This window comes from Periplaneta americana, chromosome 17 (genome assembly GCF_040183065.1).
Source record: "Periplaneta americana isolate PAMFEO1 chromosome 17, P.americana_PAMFEO1_priV1, whole genome shotgun sequence".
Lineage (NCBI taxonomy): Eukaryota > Metazoa > Arthropoda > Insecta > Blattodea > Blattidae > Periplaneta > Periplaneta americana.
This window is the reverse complement of record NC_091133.1, coordinates 3,553,240-3,579,046: the sequence shown is the minus strand read 5'-3', so window position 1 is coordinate 3,579,046 and position 25,807 is coordinate 3,553,240. Positions and strand designations below refer to the sequence as shown.

The following is a 25,807-nucleotide window of genomic DNA, read 5'->3' as shown; positions in this document are numbered from 1 at the left end:
TTACACTGTTCTCGTTGTTCTTTATGTTGTACTTGGAACTTCGTTGGATGAAGTTGGTACTTGAAACTCTCACGTGGTTGGAGAGGGGCGCATGGAAATTGAAATCCTTGCGGTGGCGCGAACTTTAATATCAACATTTGTAAGACTGGCCAATCATCTGTAATGTTATAGTAAGTATTTAATAATCTGTAATATTCATTCCCGCTTTATAGTTTATTTCACCATTAGTTGACTAATTCTGTTTTATAAACATTCTACAAAGTCATAAAGTACGCATACTATTATTAATTCATTGATCAGCTGATTCTATACAAAGGTTAAAGTCGTAAACGGTAATGAGTGGTTTAGTTATATTGTCTATATGTCGTTTGTTGAGGTTAAGTCTGACAAGCACAAGTTTTTGTGATATCTTCTCTGTTATCAAAGAACGACAAAAATGTTGTAGCATTATTTGTTGGAAACTACCCATATAAGTAGTGATTTGGAGAGCGAGGTTTAATGCGAAGTTTAAAATACACTTTGGTAAAGATGCGATTCCAACATTTTACTAACCCACTGCGGGGTTTCCAGGTTTCAGTACTGCCAATATATATCTTTTTTATTATTTGTGAAATTCTAATATTTATTATTATTATTATTATTATTATTATTATTATTATTATTATTATTATTATTATAACTGTGCATTAAGGAAAGTAAAAATTAAATTAATGATTTGTTTTTTTTATTATGTAATAGAGAGAACAGAAATTACATACCATATGTTTTAAATGTTATGTTATTTTTTTTAGTTGGCTACCATGTCTTTATAACTTTATGTACGAAAACAAAGTGTTGTATTCTGTCATTGTAGTCAACAGCTGTTTAATTACTAACATTAAGCTTTTGAGTTCTGCCCGCATGCACAGCAATTTTCCAAAATCGATTCGAATGTGCGTTGCAGTGCCATCTATAGATAAGAATGTATACTATGTCATGCCTATGAGTGCTCCAGTGTGAGCTGCATAGTGAAGAGGGAGGGTACTGTACCGTCCTTTTCAACGACTCAACGACTCCGACACATCACCACTGGTGACTGTTATTTCGGAACTGTTATTTGGAACATAGTATTTTTTCGGAACCGGAACCGTCGGAACTGTTCCGAGAAAAGAACAACTTCGCCCATCACTAGTTAATAATTATTGTAGCTCTGTATTACTCGATCATGGTGCAGCGGTCACAGACACTAGCTGAACTTCGTGTGAATGGTTCGTCCATGAGAGGAGTAGCATCAACGCACACTTCATAAAGCCAGACCAATTCATGACGCCATATAAATCACAGCAACAGCAAGGAATTTATTCAATTGATTATGAAGTGTGAAATGTATGCTTTTCTCCACTATTCGACAAACACACAAACAAGGTACACAGTAAAGCTTTTCTATTTACCTCTGATGAAACCTCATTCACTTCTATTTTGTACTCCATTCCAGGCTATGATTCAAAACTATATGCCCAAACATGAGGATCACACGGACCGTGACAGACGGGTCTATGACGCTTCAATAGTCACCAGTGATCTCAACATTATAAACTGGACACACTACACCTGTAGAGAAATGCTGAAAGAACGTGACGTGTACCTTCCTTATATTCGCACACCTGAGGCGTATCTTTCTCTCTTTCTAATGCACCATGGAAATGGTTGTTTTGTTGAAAGAAGTATATATAATATTATTTATATTTCGTTAATTTTGCCGTTGTAATGTTGAAATATTGTGAAGCATACAGCTGTACCGTACCTAAGACAGAGTAAGAAAGAAGGGACATATAGCCTAATTTATTTTCCAAACAGGCCTGGACATAAGAGACCCAGAGACCCTAGGCAGGTAAGAGGCTAGGATTTGTTTAATGTAATTGGAATTTAGAAAATAGACAAGCAGACTTAGAAATGAAGTAGACAAGTACCAATTATACTTTTTTATAGTTATAAATACAAATTACTTCAAATTGAGGAACTGACTCATGTATATATATATATATATATATATATATATATATATATATATATATATATATATATATAAACAGCAGTACTTCAATTATATGTCAGAGGAAGAACAATTGTTTGTATACATCTTATTAATGAAATATGTTACTAGTCACCGATGAATGCAACGAAGGAGGAAATGAGATGGCAACCCTATCCAATTATCTGCTGGCTTAGTTGCTTCATGACTGATGCCTCAATCGTGTCATGAGTTTCAACCTGTCTTCGAACAGTTGACTACACAATTTATAACAAGATTTATTGCTGGTCACCCATCAAAAACGATGGGAATCCTAGTCAAAATGTACCACATTATGGCGACTTTCAATGTGGGAGAATGCCGATCTGAAACTTCTACCAAAAGCCATTTTCCGCTATCCCTCTCCTGGCCTCAGGACTTCCTTCCATTCACCCCTGTCATATTTTCTATGGAAGTACTTGCTCTCAATTTCTACAATTTCATTATAACTTTCGTCAGAACTTTCAATCTCACTGCCGTCTCTCTTCTCGCAGAGAGAGATCATGCAACATTTCAGCATCTTCCATAAATATACACAGTGCTCAAAACAATTAGGGGACACTAAGATTTATTGAAATATTGTTACATTGGACAAAGGTAGAGACGTGAAATTAATTAAGTATATTATTAATGGTTATTTATGGCCACATTTATCTCCATGTCAATAAAAACAAATGAATAATGTCAACAAACAACTGTTTAAAACATTGCGCTATATGAGAAATTGAGTCTCGACCTTACTTATCAAACTTAAACACTCGTTATACAGGTCTAGTATGGTGTATGGCCTCTGCGACATTCGATGACAGCTTGGCACCTTAATGGCATGTTCCCTATGATAATCTGTATTTGCTCTTGGGGAATATTCTCCCATTCCTCCTTTAGAGCATCTCCAAGTTCCTGCAGGGTTTCTGGAGCTTGAGGTCGGTTCCTGAATTTCGTATCCAGATGATTCCACAAATGTTCAATAGAGTTAAAGTCTGGGCTGATCGCTGGCCACTCCATTACCTCAATTTCATTCTCCCTTCGGAAATCCCTGGTGACAACCGCAGAATGTGCCCTGGCATTATCCTGAACAAGCAGAAATCCAGGGCCTACTCCAATGGCAGCCGGTACTAGATGCTCTTCCAGAACGTCCTCGATGTACCGGACAGCATTTAGTCGCTGGGAACAATTACGAGGTCCATACGATTGTTGTACATATTTCCGGCCTATACCATTAAGGAACTTCCACCGAATCTATCCATGTCCTGTACAACTCTTACAGAAAATCTTTCACCAGGCCGTCCCCATACCCTTAAACGACCATCACAACGTGTAAGACGATTCCTGGATTCGTCCGAGAAGAGCACAGACTGCGAATCCGCACTTTTTTCAGCAAACTTAAGTCTTGCTGCGTGATGCTCATTTGCCAAACGCTGTTTTTAACAGGCATTTTTGGACGAACATTCCTTTTCATTAATCTCTTCCTTACCGTTTGGTCTGAAACCCGGATTCCGGAAGCCATATTGAGGTCATTTTGCAGGTCTCTTGCAGTTTTTGTACTCTGCCGAAGAGCTGATTGGACAATGTATGTGTCGCCCTGGGGGCTTGTTTTACATTTACGGTCCTGGCCAGGTATTCTACAATACTGACCTGTCTGTCTGTGCCTGTTGCGTAACCTGGACACCACGGAAGGAGAAACCTCAAGCTCTCTAGCCACTTGTCTCAGTGATTGACCTTATCGTAAAAGAAGTAGAGCATGATGTACTTCAAACTCATTTAAATGCCTCATTTTTTCAGAGACTTTAATGAAGTAGGGAGTAATCAGCATCTGTCACTATAACAACGTAAGAAAGCTTACCAATTAGAAGTTGTTGGTGTCTTCCGCAATCAAAGATGTCTCCATATATTTTATTTAAGGCAATTACTCTGTATTTAGGCCATGGATTTTTAAAATTTGTATCCCTAGATTAAATTAATGTTCCAATTTACATATTGTCCAATTTTCAGCACCACAGCTTCAAAAAACACTAAGTTATTCAATTCATTAGAAGTGTTCTTCTAAATGTTTTGAGCAGTGTATTTCGTAGTCTTATAGCACAAAGCCTAAATGGTTATGAAGGAATACAAATACGAAATAACATCATAAAATATATAAAAACTTAAGGTTACTTTATTAACATTTTGAAAAGTACACCGCCTTACTACAAATGAGGTCTATGATACACTATAAACCATTAACGGAAACGACAATGTGCATAATTGAACAATGGTGTTCTTTCATGAATACAAGCCTGATAACGTATGTAAATGGTCATTAATTAATTTAGTGTTCTAAACAAGGGCAGGTATTTCATTGCAAACCCAGGTTTCTCCAATCTTTCCCATATACTGCCCACCTTTTTCTCTCTTCATATGATCCGTACGTTAATGTCGTCTATCACCTGATATATTCTTCTGCCCCGAACTCTAGCCCATTCACCAATCCTTCCAGTACTTCCCTCAGTAGCCAGTTTCTTCTCAGCGAGTGACCCAACCATTTTCTGTTCCCCTTCTTCTAGTGTTCCCAGACATATTGCAAAAAAATACTGGACACTTATCAGTTATCACTGAGTAAGTTTAGTATGCGCACGCTTCAAATATGCCAATCTTTCAAAGTTGCGTTTACTACACAAACACTTTCTTAACTAAGTGTAAGTAAAGAAATAGTAAACAAAATTGTTTAGGAGCAAATCTGCATTAAGTTTTAGCTTCCTTATATAAGTTGCCTTCAAATTTCTTTTACTAAGTTATTACAGAAATAGCTACAAAACAGTCTACTCAAGCCACAATATTCTTATAAATTAATCCGGATTGGCCCTGCAATATTTCTCTGAAGAATGAATTTCACTTAACAATTGTTTATTTTGAAGACTCGTGTAATGTAAAGCAAAACAATCCTCACTGAAGAAAGACTAATTTTACTGTTCTTAGAGATAATTTATTTCTCTCCTCAGTCCATAGAGCGCTCATGTCAGACAATAATCTTTCGACGCACGCATTTGTTGCAGGGAAACGCATAATGAACTCCAATATCCTCTTCAAATTTGAGAGTTCTCCTTCAGTATATTTAAAAAGATACACCAGACTTCATCTAAGCATTTGGTGTTGCATTCATTCGCCTTGAGAAATTAATAACTCACAGTAATTGTTTCATAATAGCCTGTCTACAATGCAATCATAAAGCGTGATCTTTGTAATTTGTAATATAGAATAGACATTGTAACTTTTGTTTTTTTTTTCTCACTTCAGAACTCTAAAATATGCGAAGGAAAGCTGTCCCGGAGACTTTTCTCTGGACAATGGGACACATTAGCGAAAAACGGAAAGATTCCTATTTTACGGGACGTCTGGAAATCCTACCTTTCTCATCCATTTCAGTTACATTATTTTCTTACCCACTCTTTCCAACACAGCTTCACTTCTTATTCTGTCTGTCCACTTCACACATTCTGTTCTTCTCCATATCCTTATTTCAAATGCTTCTATTAGCTTCGTCTTCATGTCCATGTTTCTGCCCAATACAATGCCAAATTGCATACAAAGCACTTCACTAGTCTCATCGTTAGTTCTTTTTCCAGAGCTCCATAAAATATACTTTTTTTCTATTAAAAGATTCCTTGACCTTTGCTTTCTTCAATTTGAATTCCTGGAGGCTAGTCATGTTAGTGCCTACAGTACAACCCTAGTATATGAAGCTGTCCACATGCTCTACTGCCTCATTTAGAATTCGCAAGTTTACATTCTAAATTTTTCTTCCTAAGACCATGGTCCTCGTCTTATTTTAATTTATACTCATCCTATACTACTGCTCAGAGCTGTCATTTAGTTCCAGTAGCATATCCCCAGCGATTAGGGATTATAAAGAATGAACACTGAGCGAATCTTCCTGTATTTTGTTTCTCTCTGCGCCGGCGTTTAGTTCCACTTTCAAGCGCTAGAGGTTAGTGTAGTCGAGTACATGCTAAGATAATAATTGAGAAGAGAGTTGAGACACAGGATCCAAACATCATCGCCTACCTTATTGCATAATCCAGTAACGCTTTGATTCAAATAAATTCAAGTTAACAGCTTTTCCTTATTTGTCAGTGACAAACTAGTTACAATTATTTGTTATGTTTTATATATAATAAATTGTATTGTAAAATAGTATAATACATTATTAAAATATGTATCAAATTCGTTTAATATTTGTATACAATATAATATAGGTACATGGTTTCACTTCTTACAGGAGTTCTTTTCTTCCATTTTCAGCACTATGCAGGCGTTTAAGGGCTTTTAGTTCACCCGACTGCGAGTAACACTTAGTACAAAAATGACATTTGAGAGGTTTCGGGCCAGATTTCACAAGTTTATTGGCATTTACGTAAAGCTACTGCGAAAAACATCACATTAGTAACGAATGGTTATCCCCAAGAATTCATCAAAAAGGCCGTAAGTCATAACCAAGAAAACAAGAGCGATCCCCCCCCCCCGACCCCCTGAGTACCATAGTTATCCCATATGTAAGAGGCACCTCCGAAAAATTCAAGAAAATCTCCAAGAAATATAACATCAGAACGGTCTTCAAATCAGAGAGCACACTCACCCGAATCCTGTCCAACAACAAACCCAAACCTAATTACATGGATACCAGAGACTGCATTTACAACATTCCGTGAGAATGCGGTCGCGTATATATAGGCGAAACAAGCAGACCTCTGTCCACAAGAATTAAGGAGAATGATTGTGGCGAAGTTTTGCTAATATGTTGAAAGGAGTAACGGATAATGAGGGTAAAACTGATATTAATACCTTTAAATATATTATTAGGCAGAAAGATTGTATAATTCCGGAACTTAGGGAAAAAGTGAAACTGCTTACACAACACGTAGGGTGGTTAACTATGGTTAAGGATGGTTCTTCACTAAAACAAATGAAAATAGACACGAGCCCTAAGTGTGATAGTAACATTAAGGTTGTCCAAACTACAAATGAAAATCCAGGTACTTCGACAGTGGGTTCCAATTCGGATCCTAGCAATGGAAATGATATAAATAAAGTTTCGTTTGCTGATGTAAAAGGAAGAAAGATGAAGACAGGTAAACAACATCAGAAACTTGCTTTTTGTGGTACAAGTGTCGTTAGTAATCTCAAAGTAATCTCGAAAGTATCAAGAAATAAAGCTGTTTTTGTAAGTAGGTTTGCACCAGATGTGACAGAGTCTGAAATAAATCAATATCTTCGGTCTCGTAACTTAAAGCCTATCAAAGTAACGAGATTAGAAACAAAACATGATTCTTATGCTACCTTCCATGTTGAAATTGACGAACAGAAGTTTGGTAGTGTGTTTTCAGCAGAGTGTTGGCCTGAAGGCTGCTTTGTGTCAGAAGTTTATGGTGTTCTTAGAAATGAGCAATTATTCCAGCCACCTAATAATAATCAGATACCGTCTGAGTGACTGAGTCAAGGTTGTAAGTTAACCTCTAATGGCTCTGCTAACATTTTATATTGGAATGTACAAAGTTTATCTATTAAGATTGATTATATTTCAGTTCTTATTAAGGAATACGATGTTCATATTTTATGTATTTCTGAACACTGGTTAAATCGTGAAGAACTGTCTTTAGTGTATATACCTGGTTTTGTTTTGGCTGACAGTTTTTGTAGACCTCTATCGAAACAACATGGCGGTTCTGCTATTTCTGTGCAAGAAGGTCTAAAATTTGATACTGTAATTAATCTTCAATCGGTGATTAAATCTTACTTATTTGAAGTATGTTCCACGTACATTTCTGCTATGAACTTATTGTGTGTGGCTTTTTATAAAGTTCCTGATTGTAATAGAACTGATTTTAATATATTTTATACGGTAATAGTTTGAATGATCTTCTGGAATCAACTTTTAAAATTGATAGAAATATTAATATTTTATTAGCTGGGGATTTTAATATTGATTTTCTTTGCACTGATAATCAGGATGCTAAAGATATCATTAATTTATTTATAAGTTTTGGTGTTAGACGTACTATTTTTGAACCAACTCGCCTTGGTAATAATGGAAATATAGGTACATGTATAGATAATGTTGTTGCCAATGTTGATGATAATCTTTGTACAGCAGGTGTTGTTCCTACTATATTCTCTGATCATGAGGCGATATGCTTTAAAATAAATAGTACTCATAAAATTTTACCTGATAATACAATAATGTATTCAAATCCTGTACGTGTTTTTAATGACTTAAGTATATCTTATTTTATTTATTTACTTATGAATTTAAATTGGTTTAATAATATATACATTGGATAATGTTAATGATAAAGTTAATTATTTTCTTTCACTTTTCATTGATGTAATAAACAAAGCTTTTCCCTTTGTTGATAATACAATCGTGCCAAATACGAGGAAATATAATTATAATAAGTGGTATACTAACGAGCTTCATAACCTTAAACTGAGATGTCTTTTGTTCTATGATTTATATGTTTATCAAGGTATTGATGAGTTTAAAGATGTCTATCATGAAAAGAAAAAATTATATAAAAGAAATTTAAGGTGTACAAAAGTTAATTACTTTTCAAGTTTAATTAATGCTTCTAATAATAAAACGAAGATGACTTGGTCAATTATTTCTAGTCTTACAAACAGCCAGTCTAAATCTAACGTTTCTTCATCAGATATTGATGCTGACAAATTTATTAATTTTTTTTATTGATAATGTTAATTTCATTGTAAATAACCTCACAAAAAATCACCACGCTCAAAATTTTTTAGTTAATAGAGTCAAACCTATTCAGACATTTGCTTTTAAACATTTTGGTGTTGATGAAATTTATGATGTTATTTTAGGTATGAACATTAGCTCTTGTCTTGATGTGTATGGCATTAATTCTAAAATATTGAAGATTGCTTCGGTATACATTATTGAGCCTCTTGCCCATATTTTTAATTCTGTATAGACTCTGGAGTTTTTCCTGATTCTTTTAATTTTGTTAAGGTAATTCGTAATTTTAAAAAAGGTTGTAGAAATGAGATATCCTATTATAGACCTATAAGTATAATACCTACTTTGTCGAAAGTTTTTGAGATTTTGCTTAAGAAACAAATCTACAATTACTTTGAATATAATTGTTTGTTCACCAACTGTCAATATGGTTTTAGGACTTCACATAGTACTGTGGAGGCTGTGGTGTCCTTTGTTAGACGTTGTTTTGTGGGTATTGAAAATGGTTATCATATTAGTAGTAGCTTTTATGATTTCTCAAAGGCTTTCGACACAGTTTCTAATGAAACACTTTTACTTAAGCTTAAATATTATGGTTTCTTAGTGTAAAATTTTTAGTGTCTTATTTGAATGATAGGCATAAATCTGTTTTGGCAAATGGTAAAAGGTCACAGTATCAGGTATTAAAACATGGTGTGCTTCAAGGCTCAATTTTGGGACCTTTATTGTTTATTATTTATGTTAATGATCTTCCCGACTATATTCGGGATGGATGTTCTGATTCTTTTATGTTTGCTGATGATTTAGCCGTTAATACTATTCATAAAAATAGTGACATATTGTCTATGGAACTGCTAATGTATCAAGTAGGGTTGTTGATTGGTGTAGTGCGAATAACCTTATGATTAATTCTAACAAAACTGTTAAATTAAACTTTGGTATTAATCGTCTTACTACTGTTAGGTTTCTGGGCATCATTCTTGAACCTAGAATGGGATGGAAAACTCATGTTGACTATGTTCCTAAGAAATTAAGTAAAGGCCTATATATGTAAAATTTGTTAAGGAATAATTTACCTAACAAGGTATTGTTTACAATATTTCATAGCCATATACAAAGTCATTTAAATTATGGTATTATTTTTGGGGTCACCATACTTCTGCTCAAGCTCTCTTCATTTTACAAAAGAAAGCTTTAAGATTAATTTATGGAGTATCAAATACGACTCTTTGTAAACCTCTTTTTATAAGGTCACAAATCTTGACATTGCCGTCTATGTATGTATAGGCCTGTCTTTTTTACATTCGAAATAACATTAATAATTACATAGCATGTTTTCCGTTCATAAATATTCTACAAGAAATAATACAAATTTATATATTGACAAATGTAAATACAGTATTACTCAAAATAGTTTTCTATTCTATGCTTTTAAATTATTTATTAGTCTACCTGTTGATATAAGGAATCTTCCATTCCAAGTTTTTAGGAAACAGATTAGGACTATATTATTGGCAAATCCATTGTATAATGTCGATGAGTTTTTTAATATTCATGTATCTTAATTTGTATCCATTGTATGATATCATGCATTTTAAATTGTATATGACAATGCCATACATGTTCCACATGTTTTTGCAAAATGAACCATCCATCCATCCATCCATGCAGCTTAGCAGTTAGTAGTAATTCTGCTACCGCCAGGTGGCAGCATTAGTTTTTATCCTGTCCTTAATAGTTTTTTTTCTTTTTTATCTTCTTTTATTTTCTATCGAGGTATCATAACACTTGTTCACATTTTTTTAGTTCCCCGCCCTCATGCTTTTGTGTGTGTTTCATCACTTTTTAGCCACTTCACGCCCATCTTCTTTTTTCCGTTTGGTTTTAGTGCCAACATACCGCTAATGACTTCGGGTCTTTCTTCAATATAATCTCTACCGAAGCCAGGAATCGACGATCTGTCATACAGAATAGCTGTACGTAACGATCCTAACAGTAGGGTTTTTCTCTTCTCTCCTTCCACCCGAAGACGAAGGGAGAACCACCCCTCGAAACGTTGTCCTTATTTTTATTATTGTGACAACCAGCAATGGAAAAAGTCCAAACCCCTCACCTAAGCATTATCACATTAGTAAGTTTTCTCCCCGATATGCAGGCGTTGATGGGCTTTAAGGTGACAAGATTGCGAGAAACGTTTACTACAACCTTCACATTTAAAAGGTTTGTCGCCAGAGTGCATACGTTTATGTACTTTTAAGCCGCAAGACTTCGAGAAACACTTACCACAAACATCACACTGGAAAGGTTTCTCGCCAGAGTGAACACGCATATGGTTTTTAAGGTCATCCGTCTTAAAACATTTACCACAAACATCACATTTAAAAGGTCTCTCGCCTGTGTGCTGCCGTTCGTGGATTCTTAGCATACTTGAATACAAGAAACACTTACCACAAACATCACATTTGAAAGGTTTGTCGCCAGTGTGCAGACGTTCATGCCTTCTTAGGATACCCAAATCTGAGTAACACGCACTACAAACATCACACTTGAAAGGTTTCTCGCCAGTGTGCACACGCACATGGCGTTTAAGGTCACACGCCTTCCAGTAACATTTATCACAAACATCACATTTGAAAGGTCTCTCGCCTCTGTGCCGCCGTTCGTGGATACTTAGCATATTTGAATACAAGAAACACTTACCACAAACATCACATTTGAAAGGTTTGTCGCCTGTGTGCAGACGTTCATGCCTTCTTAGGGTTCTCAAATTTGAGTAACACGCACTACAAACATCACACTTGTAAGGTTTCTCGCCAGTATGTACACGCACATGGCTTTTGAGGTTGCCATTCTTCGAGAAACATTTACCACAAACATCACATTTGAAAGGTCTCTCGCCTGTGTGCCGCCGTTCGTGGCTTCTTAACTTACTTGAATACAAGAAACACTTACCACAAAAATCACATTTGAAAGGCTTCTCCGCGGCGTGCAGACTTTCATGAGTTTTTAGACTCTTCGAGTTTGAAAAGCTCTTAGCACCAACTTCGCATTTGAAAGGTTTCTTGCCTACGTCCATAGATGAATGACTGCTCACATTTTTTGCAGTCGAGGCACATATTTTAGACAATTCTAATTCCAACTGCTTCTCATCTTCAAGAGTCCGCACAGGTTTTCCCGAGGAACCCGATTTCCTAGGAATCTCGTTCTCTTCAAAAGGAATGCTGGCCAATTCTCTTGATACAGTCCTCTCATTCCTAGCTGCAATCCTGAAGTAAATATACTATCAATCTATAAAATAGTCACAAGTATACAATCCATTATTGAATAGTCATATCGAAACAAACCTATTTCATGAGGAGGTACATTACGATTAGAGATACATGCTTGTAATTGATTTATGAGTGATGGTGCAAGTATGAAAACTAACTAAACAATTTGGACTTCTTCTGTACAATAAATTTTATAAGGATTACACCACGTTAGTCAACTCTCAGTTAGGTTTCATTTTTAATGAGCCTCTCTGTCCACAGTCACCTGACTTTATTTAATCTTTTTCGACTCGAGCATGCTATTTTATGGGATTGTTTCGAAATTTGAGTTTACACATGTGCTATAACTTTTTCTATCTTTTATTCTTGTTATGTCTAAAATCTTTACAGTTATTAAGTATGTCACTTTAAAATTATAGAAATCTGCAGTGCAACATTGCTGATTCGATTTCGCAGTAAGTGTCATCATCAGAAAATTTGACTAGTATCATCTCTAACTTCGTATTTATTGTCTTGCGAACTTTAACTACTAACAATTTCATTCATTTTTATATTTTGTGTAGAACTACTATCAAGAGTACTACCTAAAAACACTTGAAGTAAATTGGAAATATGTCTTCGCCATTTTGTCCGGTATGCAGTCTTTAGGAAGAAGTACATCAGAATCATTTACAGCATTATCTAGGGCTTTCCTAAACCAGCGACGCTATCGAGTTCTGTTACGTGCTGTTCTTCAATTTCGTTCCAGGACACCACGTGTTCAAACCTTGCCTCCTTTGATATCCTTCTCCTACTTGCAGTCTTATGCTAGACGTCATAGGGAAGTACAAATTTAATGCAATGCTTTACTCGACCTCTTGCTAAAGAATCAACAGCATTGAACGCTTCATCACAATATCCTCAATTACTTCCATTTTTACTTCTTATTTTAAATAATAATGTAACAACTTGTTTTGGAAATAATATCAATGTTCGACAGTACATATATGTGTAATCAGCTCTTACCCTTCCATGAAACTTAACATATCTTAACTTAAGAGTCGACTGACAGATATTAAATTATGTTCAGTTTTAAGGACTGCAGCTGCTAACGTAATATTACCTGGTAAAGAGAATGTTATACCTAAATATAATAGTTAAATTTGAAGCTTCTGCAGCAAATGCTTCAAGTAAGAAGAATCAACTTTTGTAATACAACAAAATGTGTTTCAACATCGTAAGTACGCATTGGATTTCAAATAGATAATTAATTAAATAAAAGCTTAGGAAAAAACTAAATTTCTTCGATGTCCAGTTTGTACATGCATTTACGTACCAGTATATTGGTCTTTCTTCCAGTGTTTCATGACGTAATAATTCAACTACAATACATACTATTTTCGCCTAGAAGAATATGATATATGATTTAACGTGAAGTACTGCTTATTTATAAAAAAATAGTCATAAAATCATAACTAAAGCGTTGGGCCGCGTAATGGTCTATGTTACAATGTGCTAACTGTGCAAGAGACATAAATATGTTACATCGTAATTCCGCTCATAAATTTACTATTCAACGGGAACATAGATTGATATTCCATGAATATGTTTTGTACACTACGCAAGGTACACGAATGTATATTACTTATGGACATATTATACATCGCAGAAGTTTAACAATAGATTTATTTCCACAATATCGCTACTGGGGAATATAATCAATAAAGAGTTTTAAACAATCACAATATTACGAAACAAACTAAATCAATAAAAAGGTTAAAGTATGAACAATTCGATTATGACATTAAGTTTTAAATGTTATATATTAATATGATTTAACACCATGATATTTATTATATTTACACTCAATATCATATTATGAATAAACATACAATATTGATCGAATAGTAGCAGTGATACTAGAAAATAACTGCAGTATTACACTGTAGGGACACCATTAAATTAATGAAAGTTGTAACAATAAGAATAAAGAAAATTAAATACCACAGTTGAGAAATTGTTAGGAGATGGAGTTTGAATCCCTGTCCCGAATATTCAGTACCCATCGCAACAGATGACGACATCACCAGTAGGTAAAATGTAAATTAAAATACAAGTAATAAAATAATGAAAAATAACAGAGGAAATTCCATTATTTTGAGGATCTTTCACAGTAACTTGCGACCTTGTCTTCCTTGTACACTCAACACCACTATTTCTTAGTGAATTTTATGTCACACAAAAAAAAAATTGTTTTATTTAACGACGCTCGCATCTGCTGAAGTTATATAAGTTATATCAGCGTCGACATTGTCCCGCAGGAGTTCTTTTACATGCCAGTAAACCTACGGAAATGATCGTGTTGCATTTAAGCACTTTAAATGCCATCGACCTGGCCCGGGATCGAAACCGCAACTTCACGAATTGAAGGCCAGTGCTGTGCCCACTACGCCAACCAGGCCGATTTTGGTGACACATTTTCCACTTACTAATATTAATTTGTCTGCATCCTTGTTTTTTTATTATTTGTTTAGATTTATTTAGTCAGTTAATATCTGACGTAAAAATCATCACTGTCTTGCAGTCGTCCATTAGTCGTAATAGATCAACCGAAAACTGCTACCCAGAGTTAGAGTACCCAGTATTCGTAAAGAGAACAAACTCCCATGCAATAACTCCCGTTATGATGGAAACAACTGGATACGCTAGAAGTGACTAGTGACATAGACCATTGTTCCAACCAAGACATTCGTGGTAGTAACTCGTGTAGAAACGCCTCTGATATAGATATTGAAAGACAATTTTTGTGACAGCTGTGTAAGACTATTCCGAGGATTATTCTATTAAAATCTCAGATTTAAAAAATTGTAACATAGACCGTTGTTGGGATAAATGCTTCAATTTTATATCACACATATTTCCGTTTTTAAATAATGTCTGTGGCTTACTTGTCTGTCTTTTGTAGAATTTCACAGTTTTTAACTGCTCATTATTATTGTGCATGACGTATCTCAGGTAATATTAATATAAATTGTTTCAATTATATGTTTGTGATTTCACTGCAACTACAATACTTCACTTACAGTAACACTTTTGCGCCTGAGAGCTGAGTAGACATGCAGTTATATGCAGTCTTTTACAGAGAAGCATGCAGCTATCTTGTAACTTGAAAATCATAAGTTGCTATGCTCATTTCGTGAAATCACTATTCTAAACTCAGTATGTGTGCGAAACACTGGATGGCATGGGGGTTAATGGCATTATTGCTAGGAAGTCTGCATTAATAACAACAACAACAAGTGCCTAGTGTGAGTGGGATAAAAGGACTAGGTTGAAGATCACTGTATGTGTCATTGTAGTTGTAATTATGGTGGTGTGAGAGTGAAAGACTGATGCACCTAAATGCACCAGGATGCATGAACGAACGAACAAACAGATAAATAAATGAATAAATAAGTAAAACACGCAAATTAATATTACATAATGCCTTCCTAAACGGGATGAGCGGATTGCAGAAAAACTATTGGAATGAACTCAAAATGGCAGTACATAATTTCCTTGGGAATTACAAAGACTTCAATTATAAAGAAACTGTAGAAATTCAGTTGAAGAGTTTCAATTCCCTACGCTGCAATATCAATGTATGCTTGTCCATCTAAACTATTTTGTTGAAAATCTAAGCTCTTTTAATGAAAAATATAAAGAAAGGTTTGAACAGTACTTATTGAAACCAGACAGGAAGGGAAGTTGAGTGTGTTTGTGATAACTGATTTTTGCTGGATGATTCAGACAGACAGTTCTTCTGAAGCTGCTTCTGGACAGTCAAGAAAACGGACACTTCAAACACAATGAACTCTCTACGTGAAGACTCGCACATCACACTCACCTTTCGGCGAAAACCTTGTTGTTCTCTGCCGTCACTTCCACCCTTGACTCCTCATTGAAGTCACTGTGCACTTCCTACAAATACAGAGCAAATCAAACAAAAAGATAGCTCAATTTACATTAACAAAAGCGCATTGATTATAGTTGCCACACAACTACATTTAAGTCGCAATAGGCCTAGTAGAATTTTAGCCAATAAAAGACAAATATTGGGGAAGATATTTCATGGGGCACAGCTTTTTGTTGTAGAAGAACGTTTTTCAAAGTGTGGCACACTAAAGGTGTACCAGTAGTTTAAAATGCTGTGGCACACTCATAATCTGTTGTTACCATGCTGGAGGGGAATTTCGAGGGTTTTAGGAAGAAATGAGTATACTATAAAATACAAATAACTGAGACATACCTGTATGCATTAAAATATTGAATAAACCATTTTCAATTTCACATGAATTTTATTTCATTTTTTTAAATTGGGACATATATGACGCCGTATCAACATTTCTGGTTATTTAGCGTCTGAATGAGATGAAGGTGACAATGCTAGTGAAATGAGTCCGGAGTCCAGCACCAAAAGTTACCATGCATTTGCTCGTATTGTGTTGAAGGAAAACCCCGGAGAAAACCTAACTTGCCCCGACTGGGATTCGAACCCGGGCCACCTGGTATCGAGGCCAGACGCACTGACCGTTACTCCACAGATGTGGACTGAATTTTATTATTTATGAGTCAACATACTGGTGAATGTTAATATGACGAATGGAAAAAGAGGCACATGTTGCAAAAGACGTTGAGAAGAGAAACAAAATACAAGATAAACACTGGAAGAACACAGTGCATTCCTTGTTCTCCACTCACCTCAGGTTCATGTTTCAACACTGGGAACGAAATTGGCACCGGATCATCCTCAAATTTTATCTCAGACGCGAGATCTTGGGTCTGGTCCTCATATTCCTCCTTTATGCCAGTCACATGCTGATCCCCAATATTCCGTTCCTGCAGTACGAAGATATATATTAAGTAAACAATATATCACAGGATGTTAGAACACGATCTATATTGTTATAAGCTGCTCCCTATGTGTTCATATGCCTCAGCATGATCACAACCTATTGCACGTCCTTTACACTATGATGAATAAGGTGGGGATTCATATCAAAAAGTATATAATCCATGCAAAAGCATTTTTCAAGTGCAGTTTCAATAAATTAAGAGATTTTACTTGATTTAGTTAACGACACTGCAACAACTACTACATTATTTAGCATCGATGTGATTGGTCATAGCGAGATGGTAGCCTATTTGGCGACATGAGGCCGAGGATTGGCCACAGATTAGGTAACATTCTCATTATTGTTTGGGAAAATCTCGGAAAAATCCAACCAGGGCAAGAACAAAAGCAGCGGGGATGGAGAGGTGAAAATGGCTGTGATGATGTGGTGGGCGTTCCACATGCAATGGCGGCTGGCGGAGAGAAATAGTGATGAAAAAGAAGAGAGAACGAAGAGGAGTGGTTGGTGATAGGACGAAAAATGGCCGAAAAGAAGAGCACGAGAGCCACCATTGCACCCCCCCGGTCACCACTTGGAGGAACCCACCTCGACCGGGCGATTCTAGACTGGTAATAGGTCTGACATACTTACAAATACATCACTGATATATGTGTATATTGCTAGAGAACCACTTACATCATCTTCAGTTTTCACTATAGGAAAGACAAGAGGCACTGGTGTGGTGTCTTCAACCTTTATCTCTGATCTGATATCGTAACTCTGGTCCACGCATTCTGTCTTCATGTCCGTCACTTGCAGATGCGATAAATTCCCTTCCTAAAGGACAGAAAAACATCGTCAATAATTTTATTAGTTATTTTTAACCCTTAAGTACTCGCATCGGGTCTATATGACCCGAGTGTTTTTTCTTTCCTCTGTTTTCTTTGCTGGAAGGTAATATGAAGAATGCCGGTGGTGTGTAATTTCTTCTATTGTTGAAATCTTTGAAACGGTCTGGCTGTAGTCATTGTTGACTTTATCATTTAGCCCCAACAGCTGTTTACAAATGATTTGACCCGACGCGAGTGTGTGTGTTCTTCTAAAAGACAGGAAGATTTTGTGAATAACTGAGGAGATTTCTTCATGTATGCGTAAGTATTATTTGATGTAAGCTTTATATTATATTCTTCACATTTTCCGCGTTCATTTCAGCTGTATATGCAGCTCTTTTTATTATTTTCAAAGAATGTCAAAGAAAGTAGTAATAGACGAAGAAATTGCAGAGAAGTCGAAGTCGAGGGAATTAGTAGTAACAGACGAAGAAATTGCAAGGGAGTTGAATACGATTCTCAGTAATGCACTAATGTAATGACGATGGTGAATCTGTGGGGGAACTTTCTGAGCTTGACGATGTCATAGATGAAGACACAGGTTCCTCCAAAAAGCCAGAAATTGGACGTTTTATAACTGTACCAAGGCTGAAGTTGATTCATGCGACCATTGTGTAGCAACTATAGACATAGAACAAGAAGGTGGCCGCTGGAGTGTTCTTCCATTTCATAAATGTTTCAGCACTCAACTCATATGTTGTTTATTGTAAGATGAATACCAGAGAGAAGATACAAAGATGAATATTTCTGAAGAACCTGGCTAAAGAAATTCTTATGGAAAACGTTGTCAGGAGAATGAGTAATCCTCATGTATCACGCAGTCTCATGGCAACAATAAAAATATTCCTAACAGAGAGAGGCGTTGAAGTGCCACCAAAAGAACAACAAAATCAAGAAACAAGAAGTGGACCAGCATCTCTGAAAAGGAAGAGATATCATATCTGCCCTAGCTCAAATGATAATAAGCATTCAACACAACGTGCTGCTTGTTTGGGACATGAATGCAAAATTCACTGCAAAGTTGTTTGCACAATATGTGGAGAATAAGCCAAGAAATGAAGCACTGTTTTGTTTTACAATGTCTGATTGAAAAGTTTTAAGACTGAAGCCAGCAGTGCTTATTGGTTTGCGGTGACATCTTAGGAATCAATGTAATAATTCAGAATGAACCCCTTTGAAGGGCATTCACTGCAGTAGCCTTTAGGTACAGTGATTTTTTATTACAAACCCAGTCAACATTTTTCAAGAATGTTTGCAAATCTAGGATAATAGTAGGAGTTTGTGTATTCCTCCAGAAGAGGACTGCAGTAGTCTTTAGGTACCATTATTATGAACCTAACCTTAAAATTTTTCAATCACACCTCGTAAAGGAACAGTATGGTTATAAGATTTCAAAGTCATGTTTTCACTTTCCTATAGTTGAGATTTACAAATTTCATTGTATTTAGATAATTTTCACTTTTTTTAAGTTGAGATTTACAAATTTCATTGTATTTTATTATGTTCAATATAAATAATATACAGTTCAGAATAAACATATTCATTTACTTCAGTTTAAACATTTTATTTACCCCATAATTTTGCCATGAATCCACGTCCACACCTTAGTTTGTGTCAATGGGTCAAATTGACCCGACGCGAGTGTTTATGTAACTTTCTACCAGGCGAGTACTTAAGGGTTAAAGATGACTTGATGAGTAACAGCCGCCAATCTGGTTGTGCATGACAGTCATTGCTAACGTGAATCATAATGTGCACGTCAGTAACAGAAGCAGATCTCAAATCAATGTAGTTTTAAGCCTTTCCACATATTAAATTTAAGTTAAAGTTTTACCTGTCAATAAGTGGTAGCATGTACTCCATAATTACTGATCAAGTGCGTTAGAAAACATGACTGTTTTAGGACATCAAAAAGCACCTGGCCTGAATACGATCGTGTTAGGAATAATAACGCAAAACAAAACCTCTCTCACATGATATCCTATGCTCAACTAAGTTTCAAACGGACGTATCAAACAGAATCGCAGTTCCATACGCTTTTGGGACGGATTAAGTTAATAATTATTGTGGCTCTGCATTACTCGATCATGATGCAGCGGTCACAGAGAGTAGCTGAACTTCGTGTGAAAGGTTCTTCCATGAGAGGAGTAGAATCAACGCACACTTCATAAAGCCAGACCAATTCATGACGCCACATAAATCACAGCAACAGCAAGGAATTTATTCAATTGACTATAAAGTGTGAAATGTGTGCTTTTCTCCACTGTTCGATAAACACACAAACAAGATATACAGTAAAGCTTTTCTATTTACCTCTGATGAAGCCTCTTTCTCTTCTATTTTGTAATCCATTCCAGGCTATGATCCAAACTAATGGACAAAAATGTGGATCAAACGGACCGTGACAGGTGGGTCTATGACGCTTCAACAGTTATCAGAGATCTCAACATACAAACTGAACATAAACGCGTGCAGAGAAATGCTGAAATCCCTATTTACACTTGCTATTTGTCGCGCAATATCAAGCGCTTTCTTCGTCTATATTTAGCATCACCGTTTACACTTGGCAGATTTTTCGTCCACAAGTCGACGCAAGTTGTCGAGCAACGTCCTACATCAAGCGCTTTCTGTCGGCTAAATGCAGTATCACCGTTCACTCTTGGCAGATTTCTCGTCTGCTTTTAGGAACAGTCGGGAGATTACCCAAGATTTCGATACTGTATCCAAAAAGTTGATGAATTAAAAAAAAAAAATCGTCTGCTACTCGAGGCTAGTTGTTGAGCTCGAGCAACGTGTGAGTGATGTGGTGAGCCTTTTAAATGAACAGAATGGATTTTAACAATTAAAAATGCAGCTGTTTTAGCTTCTGCAGCTTCAAGTGTTTCTTTAGCTTGCACTAATGAGAAGCAAAAAAAAAAAAAAACAAACAAACAAAAAACAAACAAACAAACAAACAAAACAGAGAGACTGGGATGGAAATGGATATCCAGAAGGCAGGAGAAAGGGTTATTCAAGGCTCTCGTTATTCTATGTACTCAGTAAAGATTTCGAACTGGACCAAAATTGCCCAATAGATATTTATTGTATTAAAATGAATTGAAAGTTTAATTTTTTTTCTTCCTTATTGACTCCTGATGTTCCTTATTTTTGTTTTGATATCGGAGAGAATAGTATTGGCACGAACAGAATCCGAATTTTTTCAAATAAATTCCAGTGCATTTTCCCTCCGAATCCTTTTGTGATAGTCCTTATTTCTGATGTCATATAAGCATGGACGTTCCTCGTAAAGCTCGATTAATTTCATTACTTGGTTTTTGTTCCATTCTGACATGACGCTACAAAGCCCCCGGAAACAGCTGATTAAAATTGTCTGCTACTGCTTTTCCGAACCATGTTCGGGTCCTGTCGCGTCAATTCGGCTGGCCCACCTACGGAAATGTCGCACAGAAATAGAAACAACTTCTACCCAGCAGATGTCGAAAGGAAAGGAACGAAATCCGTACTGCGCATGCGCCCGCGCTTAAGTCGAACGACAAATAGCAAGTGTAAATAGGGACTTGTATCGGCGTGTATGGCTACTAACAGAGCCTTCAGTTACAAGCCGGAGCCATAAGTCGGCAACACTGTAATTAACTGTCAGCCAGGCGCCGACCATACAGTACATGTGTTTGTGCTAATGCCGATTTTCAATGTAAATTAATGTTACAATATAATTGTGTGACGATGGAATTATGTTCGCGGTCGTACCAAACGTTCATTATTGATGTATTATAAACTACGTGTGTGTTGGGAATAAAATCAAGACAATAAATGAAAAAAAAAATAGGGACGTAAGAACGTGACGTGTACCTTCCTTACTATAGGCACACCTGAGGCGTATCGTTAGTTAGTTAGTGAATTGGGTTTAAAGAGGGCACGTCAGCAACTATGGCTATTTGCGCCCTCATCTAAAATTTTTTACAGAACAGAGACATAATACAATTATCAGAAAGCTTAAAAGAACTAAAAAGAACGTCAAGTTTGTTAAAAAAAACGTATATACTAAATAACAAGTGTAACCTCCGGATGTAAAGGGATGCATTGAAATCCCCCACTACCAAATATGAAGCAGGTAGCTGTAAGAGAATGTCCTCAATGTCATGCACTGTGAAAGGTGTGTCTGGGGGCATATTGGATGGAAGGTAGAGTGACTCGAGCGGCTATGCATTGATGTGGGCTGTTGATGTTGTTAACAGAGGAAAAGATACTTTTGCGGTATAGGAGGGCACAACCTCCATTGGCACGAATACCGGCAAGGTGATCGTACTGGTGAACGTAGTATCCCGAGATAGTCAGGGAGTTTTCGGGCCGAAGGTGTGTCTCCTGGAGACATAAAATAGCAGGGTTTCATGAAAGATCAATTGCTGTAGTTCTGTTTATCTGCTGCGTACACCGCTCACATTCCACTATACAATATCAGTCATCAAGAGGAGCATTATCATGTTGGTGGCTTAACAGGGGATCTTCTCTTCTTTTCCAACCGAACTAGGAGTGCGACGTTCTGGTGTTCTACTAGGCCTAAAATCCTTCTCTGCTTTCATAGCAGCGATTTTCTTAGGGACGTAAGGCCTGATGTCAAGGCCACAAGTGTCGTCTGACTCACCAGTCTGAGTAGCGGCGTCTACATATGTCTGGGTTGCGATCTCAATTCGCTTCCCAGGTATGTTTGTAAGAGGTGGCGTTTGTGTGGTGGCATCGATTCCCTCTGTTGCTCTCCGCAGTACAGACGCATAGGACTTTTCAGTTGCCTTCTTTTCTTTATCTAAAATATGCTTACGTGCCTCAAAAAAGCTAATATTTTCCCGTACTCGAAGCTCTTCAATCGTCTTTTCCAGCATATACTTTGGGCAGTTTTTAGAATTAGAAGCGTGGTCCCCAGAACAGTTCACACAGTGCTCGGCGCCGGTACATGGGGAATCCCCATAGTCAGCACCGCCGCACTTTGCACAGATGATATTGTTTGTGCAACGTTTTTGCGTATGTCCGAACCATTGGCACCTAAAGCACCGCATTGGGTTCGGCACATACGCACGCACAGGGACACGTTCATAGCCGACATAGATATGTTCTGGCAAAAGAGACGTCTCAAAGGTCAGAAAAGACTGTGCTCAGGGGTTCAGTCCGTCCGTCCCGCTTCCGTAGTAAACGGTAAGCCTTGGACACGGACTGTTCCGCCAGCTCTAGTTGGATCTCTTCATCTGACAGACCATCTAGAGAATCTGTATGCACAACTCCTCGCGTGGTGTTGAGCGAGTAGTGACGTTCAACTCTGATGGGGTATGACCCCAGCAACTTTGCATTCAGCAGCGTCTCACTCTGTTTTGCAGATGCAGTGTCAATGAGGAGACTACCGTTGCGGAGTCGAGTTGCATTTCTGACCTTGCCAACGAGTCCATCGACCGCATGTCTCACGTAGAATGGACTAATGTCTTTCATAGTTTTTTCCGTTCCGTCCAATGTGATACTGATAAACCTTGGAGACGGCACTTTTACAATAAATCTTTCAGGGTCCAATTCCATAGCAATTTTCGTCATATGACCACCAGTCGTACTTTCTCCTGTCTTCTGTTTCTTGTTAGTTTTTTCTGAGGGAGGAGAAGAGGAGCGCGAGGACATTTTGAACTGCCCCCCCCCTACGGAATCGTCGGCGTCAGCCTGCCACCGGTGGGGGGGAGCAGAAGAAAAAGACACCTAAAATTCTTCTCGGTCTGTGCCAGCCATGGGCCCCCCCCCAGCCCGATCCCAAGCAACCCACTTCACGCAAGTTACCCTTCAAACTGGACATCACACACCTAATGGCAAGTCTTACACCAGAGGCGTGTCGCAGTTTTACGCCCCTACCACGGGAATAACAGCCCGTGGCTCCCCACTCTACACTGAATACAAGTGGCGGACCACTCTGCTAACTCCGACCCACCTCCCAAAGCCGGAGCAATCCGAGATTGCACGCAGCTTCAGGGGACTTGTGGTTGATTACACTGCGACACCCATACGCAGCGGTAACACGTCGGAGCGATATATTCGCCCCGGCGAACAGAGTCGGTCACCGGGACGTCTAAATCGCCCCGGGCCCCCATTGGGGCTCTACGTGAGTGTACATGACTACTGGTCCGGGCTCGGCACCTAAACTTGCATATAGGGGCAGTATGAAGGGTCCACTATTGCTTCGTTGCTGGGCGCCCTGTCGGGCCGCACAAGTTGGAAGTTTCGCTCGAAACCGTGGGACAGGACCACGGAGATAGGAATGATCCCCGCTGGTGAGACGGGAGTTGTAAGCCTAAGAACCTTAACTTAAGAATGAATATAATGAACTGGAAGAGGAAGAATAATGTAGCCTCACTAGGCATTCTTAACAAATCCCGTCATTTAGGTGGACGTGACAAGAAAACAGCGGGGATGGAGAGGTGGAAATGGGTGTGATGATGTGGTGGGCGTTCCATATGCAATGGTGGCCGGCGGAGAGAAATAGATTGATGAAAAAAGACAGAGAACGAAAAGGGGTGGTTGGTGAGGAGACGAAAAATGGCTGAAAAGAAGAGCACGAGAGGCACCAATGCACCTCCCGGTCATCAACTTGGAGAATCCCACATTGACCTGGATCGAAGGGTTGAATCGGCGAATGGTAGCAATCTTACAGTCACGAGGAGGAAATACCCGCTATTAGCAACATCTGGATGGCAAGAAAATCGGTTGAACATTTGGAAGAGAATTGATACACTTGATACAATCTGTACGTTTTTGCACATTTTAATTATACCCATTGTTTGGCGTTGAAAATAATAACGCAAGTCATAATAAAAAGAGCTTGTTTGCTAGGAAGCAATGTTTTCCTCATTTTATAATGAGTTTTCTGATTATCACCTTATAAAAAAAAAAGAAGAAACTTTACATGGCCTAAGTTTTTTTTCTTTTTTTTTTTGCCGGAAAGTGTATTACAGGTAATTGAATTTCAAGTGGTATTTCTTCCTTTGAAACTCCGGAAAATACCGTGCTTATAAATGTTAAACAATATCGGAGGCATGTTGCATCCTTCTGTTCATTTCCTAATAATTCTTATATTTGTTTCATGTTAAATATTCTTCAGTACATCTATTAAATATTTAGGATATCCTTCATCATCACCATGAACAGGTACATAGTGTAAATACATATTTCTTTGTAAAGTTTATTCCTATACACTCTTCCTCCATTCTGTTGTGTCTTCCCATGCAATCCTTTCTTTTCTAATATTTGCCATAGTCTAGTCCTGCTTACTTTACCGAAGACTTCTTTAAATCTACAGAAAGCATATTGCCCGAAAATATGCAATGGTTTGAGGAGAGTTACTGAAGATGTACTACGTTACACATATGTTGCATGATGTATCAGCCCACATACGCATTGGGCGATTGCTATGCACTAGGCAGCATGTGAGAAAGGAAGAGAAGCATTCTTCTTTTTTTATTATTCATTTATGAGTCATTCCACGTCAAATCGCACAAAATTATACAAATTTTGACCTTCATATTTCTGATTGCGTTTATATTTTTTTTTACCAATTCTATGGGTCTCATAAACCAACAAGTGTATTTTTATTTCCTCCTAAGTCCACATGTTTTTAAAATATTACATGTTAAAATTCGTTAAAAATGTCGCACAATGCAACATTTAAAGCGTCATATTTCTGACGATATTGATGTTAAATTTTTTTTGAAAAAATGCATTTAAAAGCTTAAAGTACTGTCTTTTATTAAATATTTACTAACTAATTTTAATATAATTATTTCAAATATTTTTTTATAATTCAATTTTTAAAACATATACATCAATGTGAAATAACCCTATTAAAATCTAAAAAAAATGCCTACTAGGTGCACCGAAGTATTCTTAATAATTCCAGAAAAAATCAGAATGGGATCTCCAATAGTTTAATGGAAATTTAATTACTTATGACAGAATGTGTAGCGGTCGGCGCAGCAGCAGTGGACGGGAAGCGT

General features: G+C 37.1%; 2 protein-coding genes across 6 annotated transcripts in view; both read right to left on the bottom strand.

Moving 5' to 3' along the window:
- Positions 1–1,778, bottom strand: part of LOC138693183 (zinc finger protein 235-like) — a 35,606-nt gene extending 33,828 nt beyond the window's left edge. For both annotated transcript variants that reach the window (XM_069816916.1, XM_069816915.1), the window contains exon 1: positions 1,431–1,778. In XM_069816916.1, the coding sequence (XP_069673017.1) occupies positions 1,431–1,469 (39 nt within the window). In that variant the 5' untranslated portion in view covers positions 1,470–1,778. The remainder of the gene's footprint in view (positions 1–1,430) is intronic.
- A 7,317-nt stretch (positions 1,779–9,095) lies between these two features.
- LOC138693178 (zinc finger protein 235-like) overlaps positions 9,096–25,807 on the bottom strand; it is a 122,700-nt gene continuing 105,988 nt past the window's right edge. For 3 of the 4 annotated variants that reach the window (XM_069816904.1, XM_069816903.1, XM_069816907.1), the window contains 4 exons: positions 17,599–17,739; positions 16,769–16,906; positions 15,915–15,988; positions 9,096–12,046 (listed from right to left, as the gene is read on the bottom strand). In XM_069816904.1, coding sequence (XP_069673005.1) covers positions 10,909–12,046; positions 15,915–15,988; positions 16,769–16,906; positions 17,599–17,739 — 1,491 coding nt within the window. In that variant the 3' untranslated portion in view covers positions 9,096–10,908. Of the gene's footprint in view, positions 12,047–15,914; positions 15,989–16,768; positions 16,907–17,598; positions 17,740–20,105; positions 20,412–25,807 lie in introns of those variants that run through there. The other variant, XM_069816905.1, reaches the window with a different exon arrangement.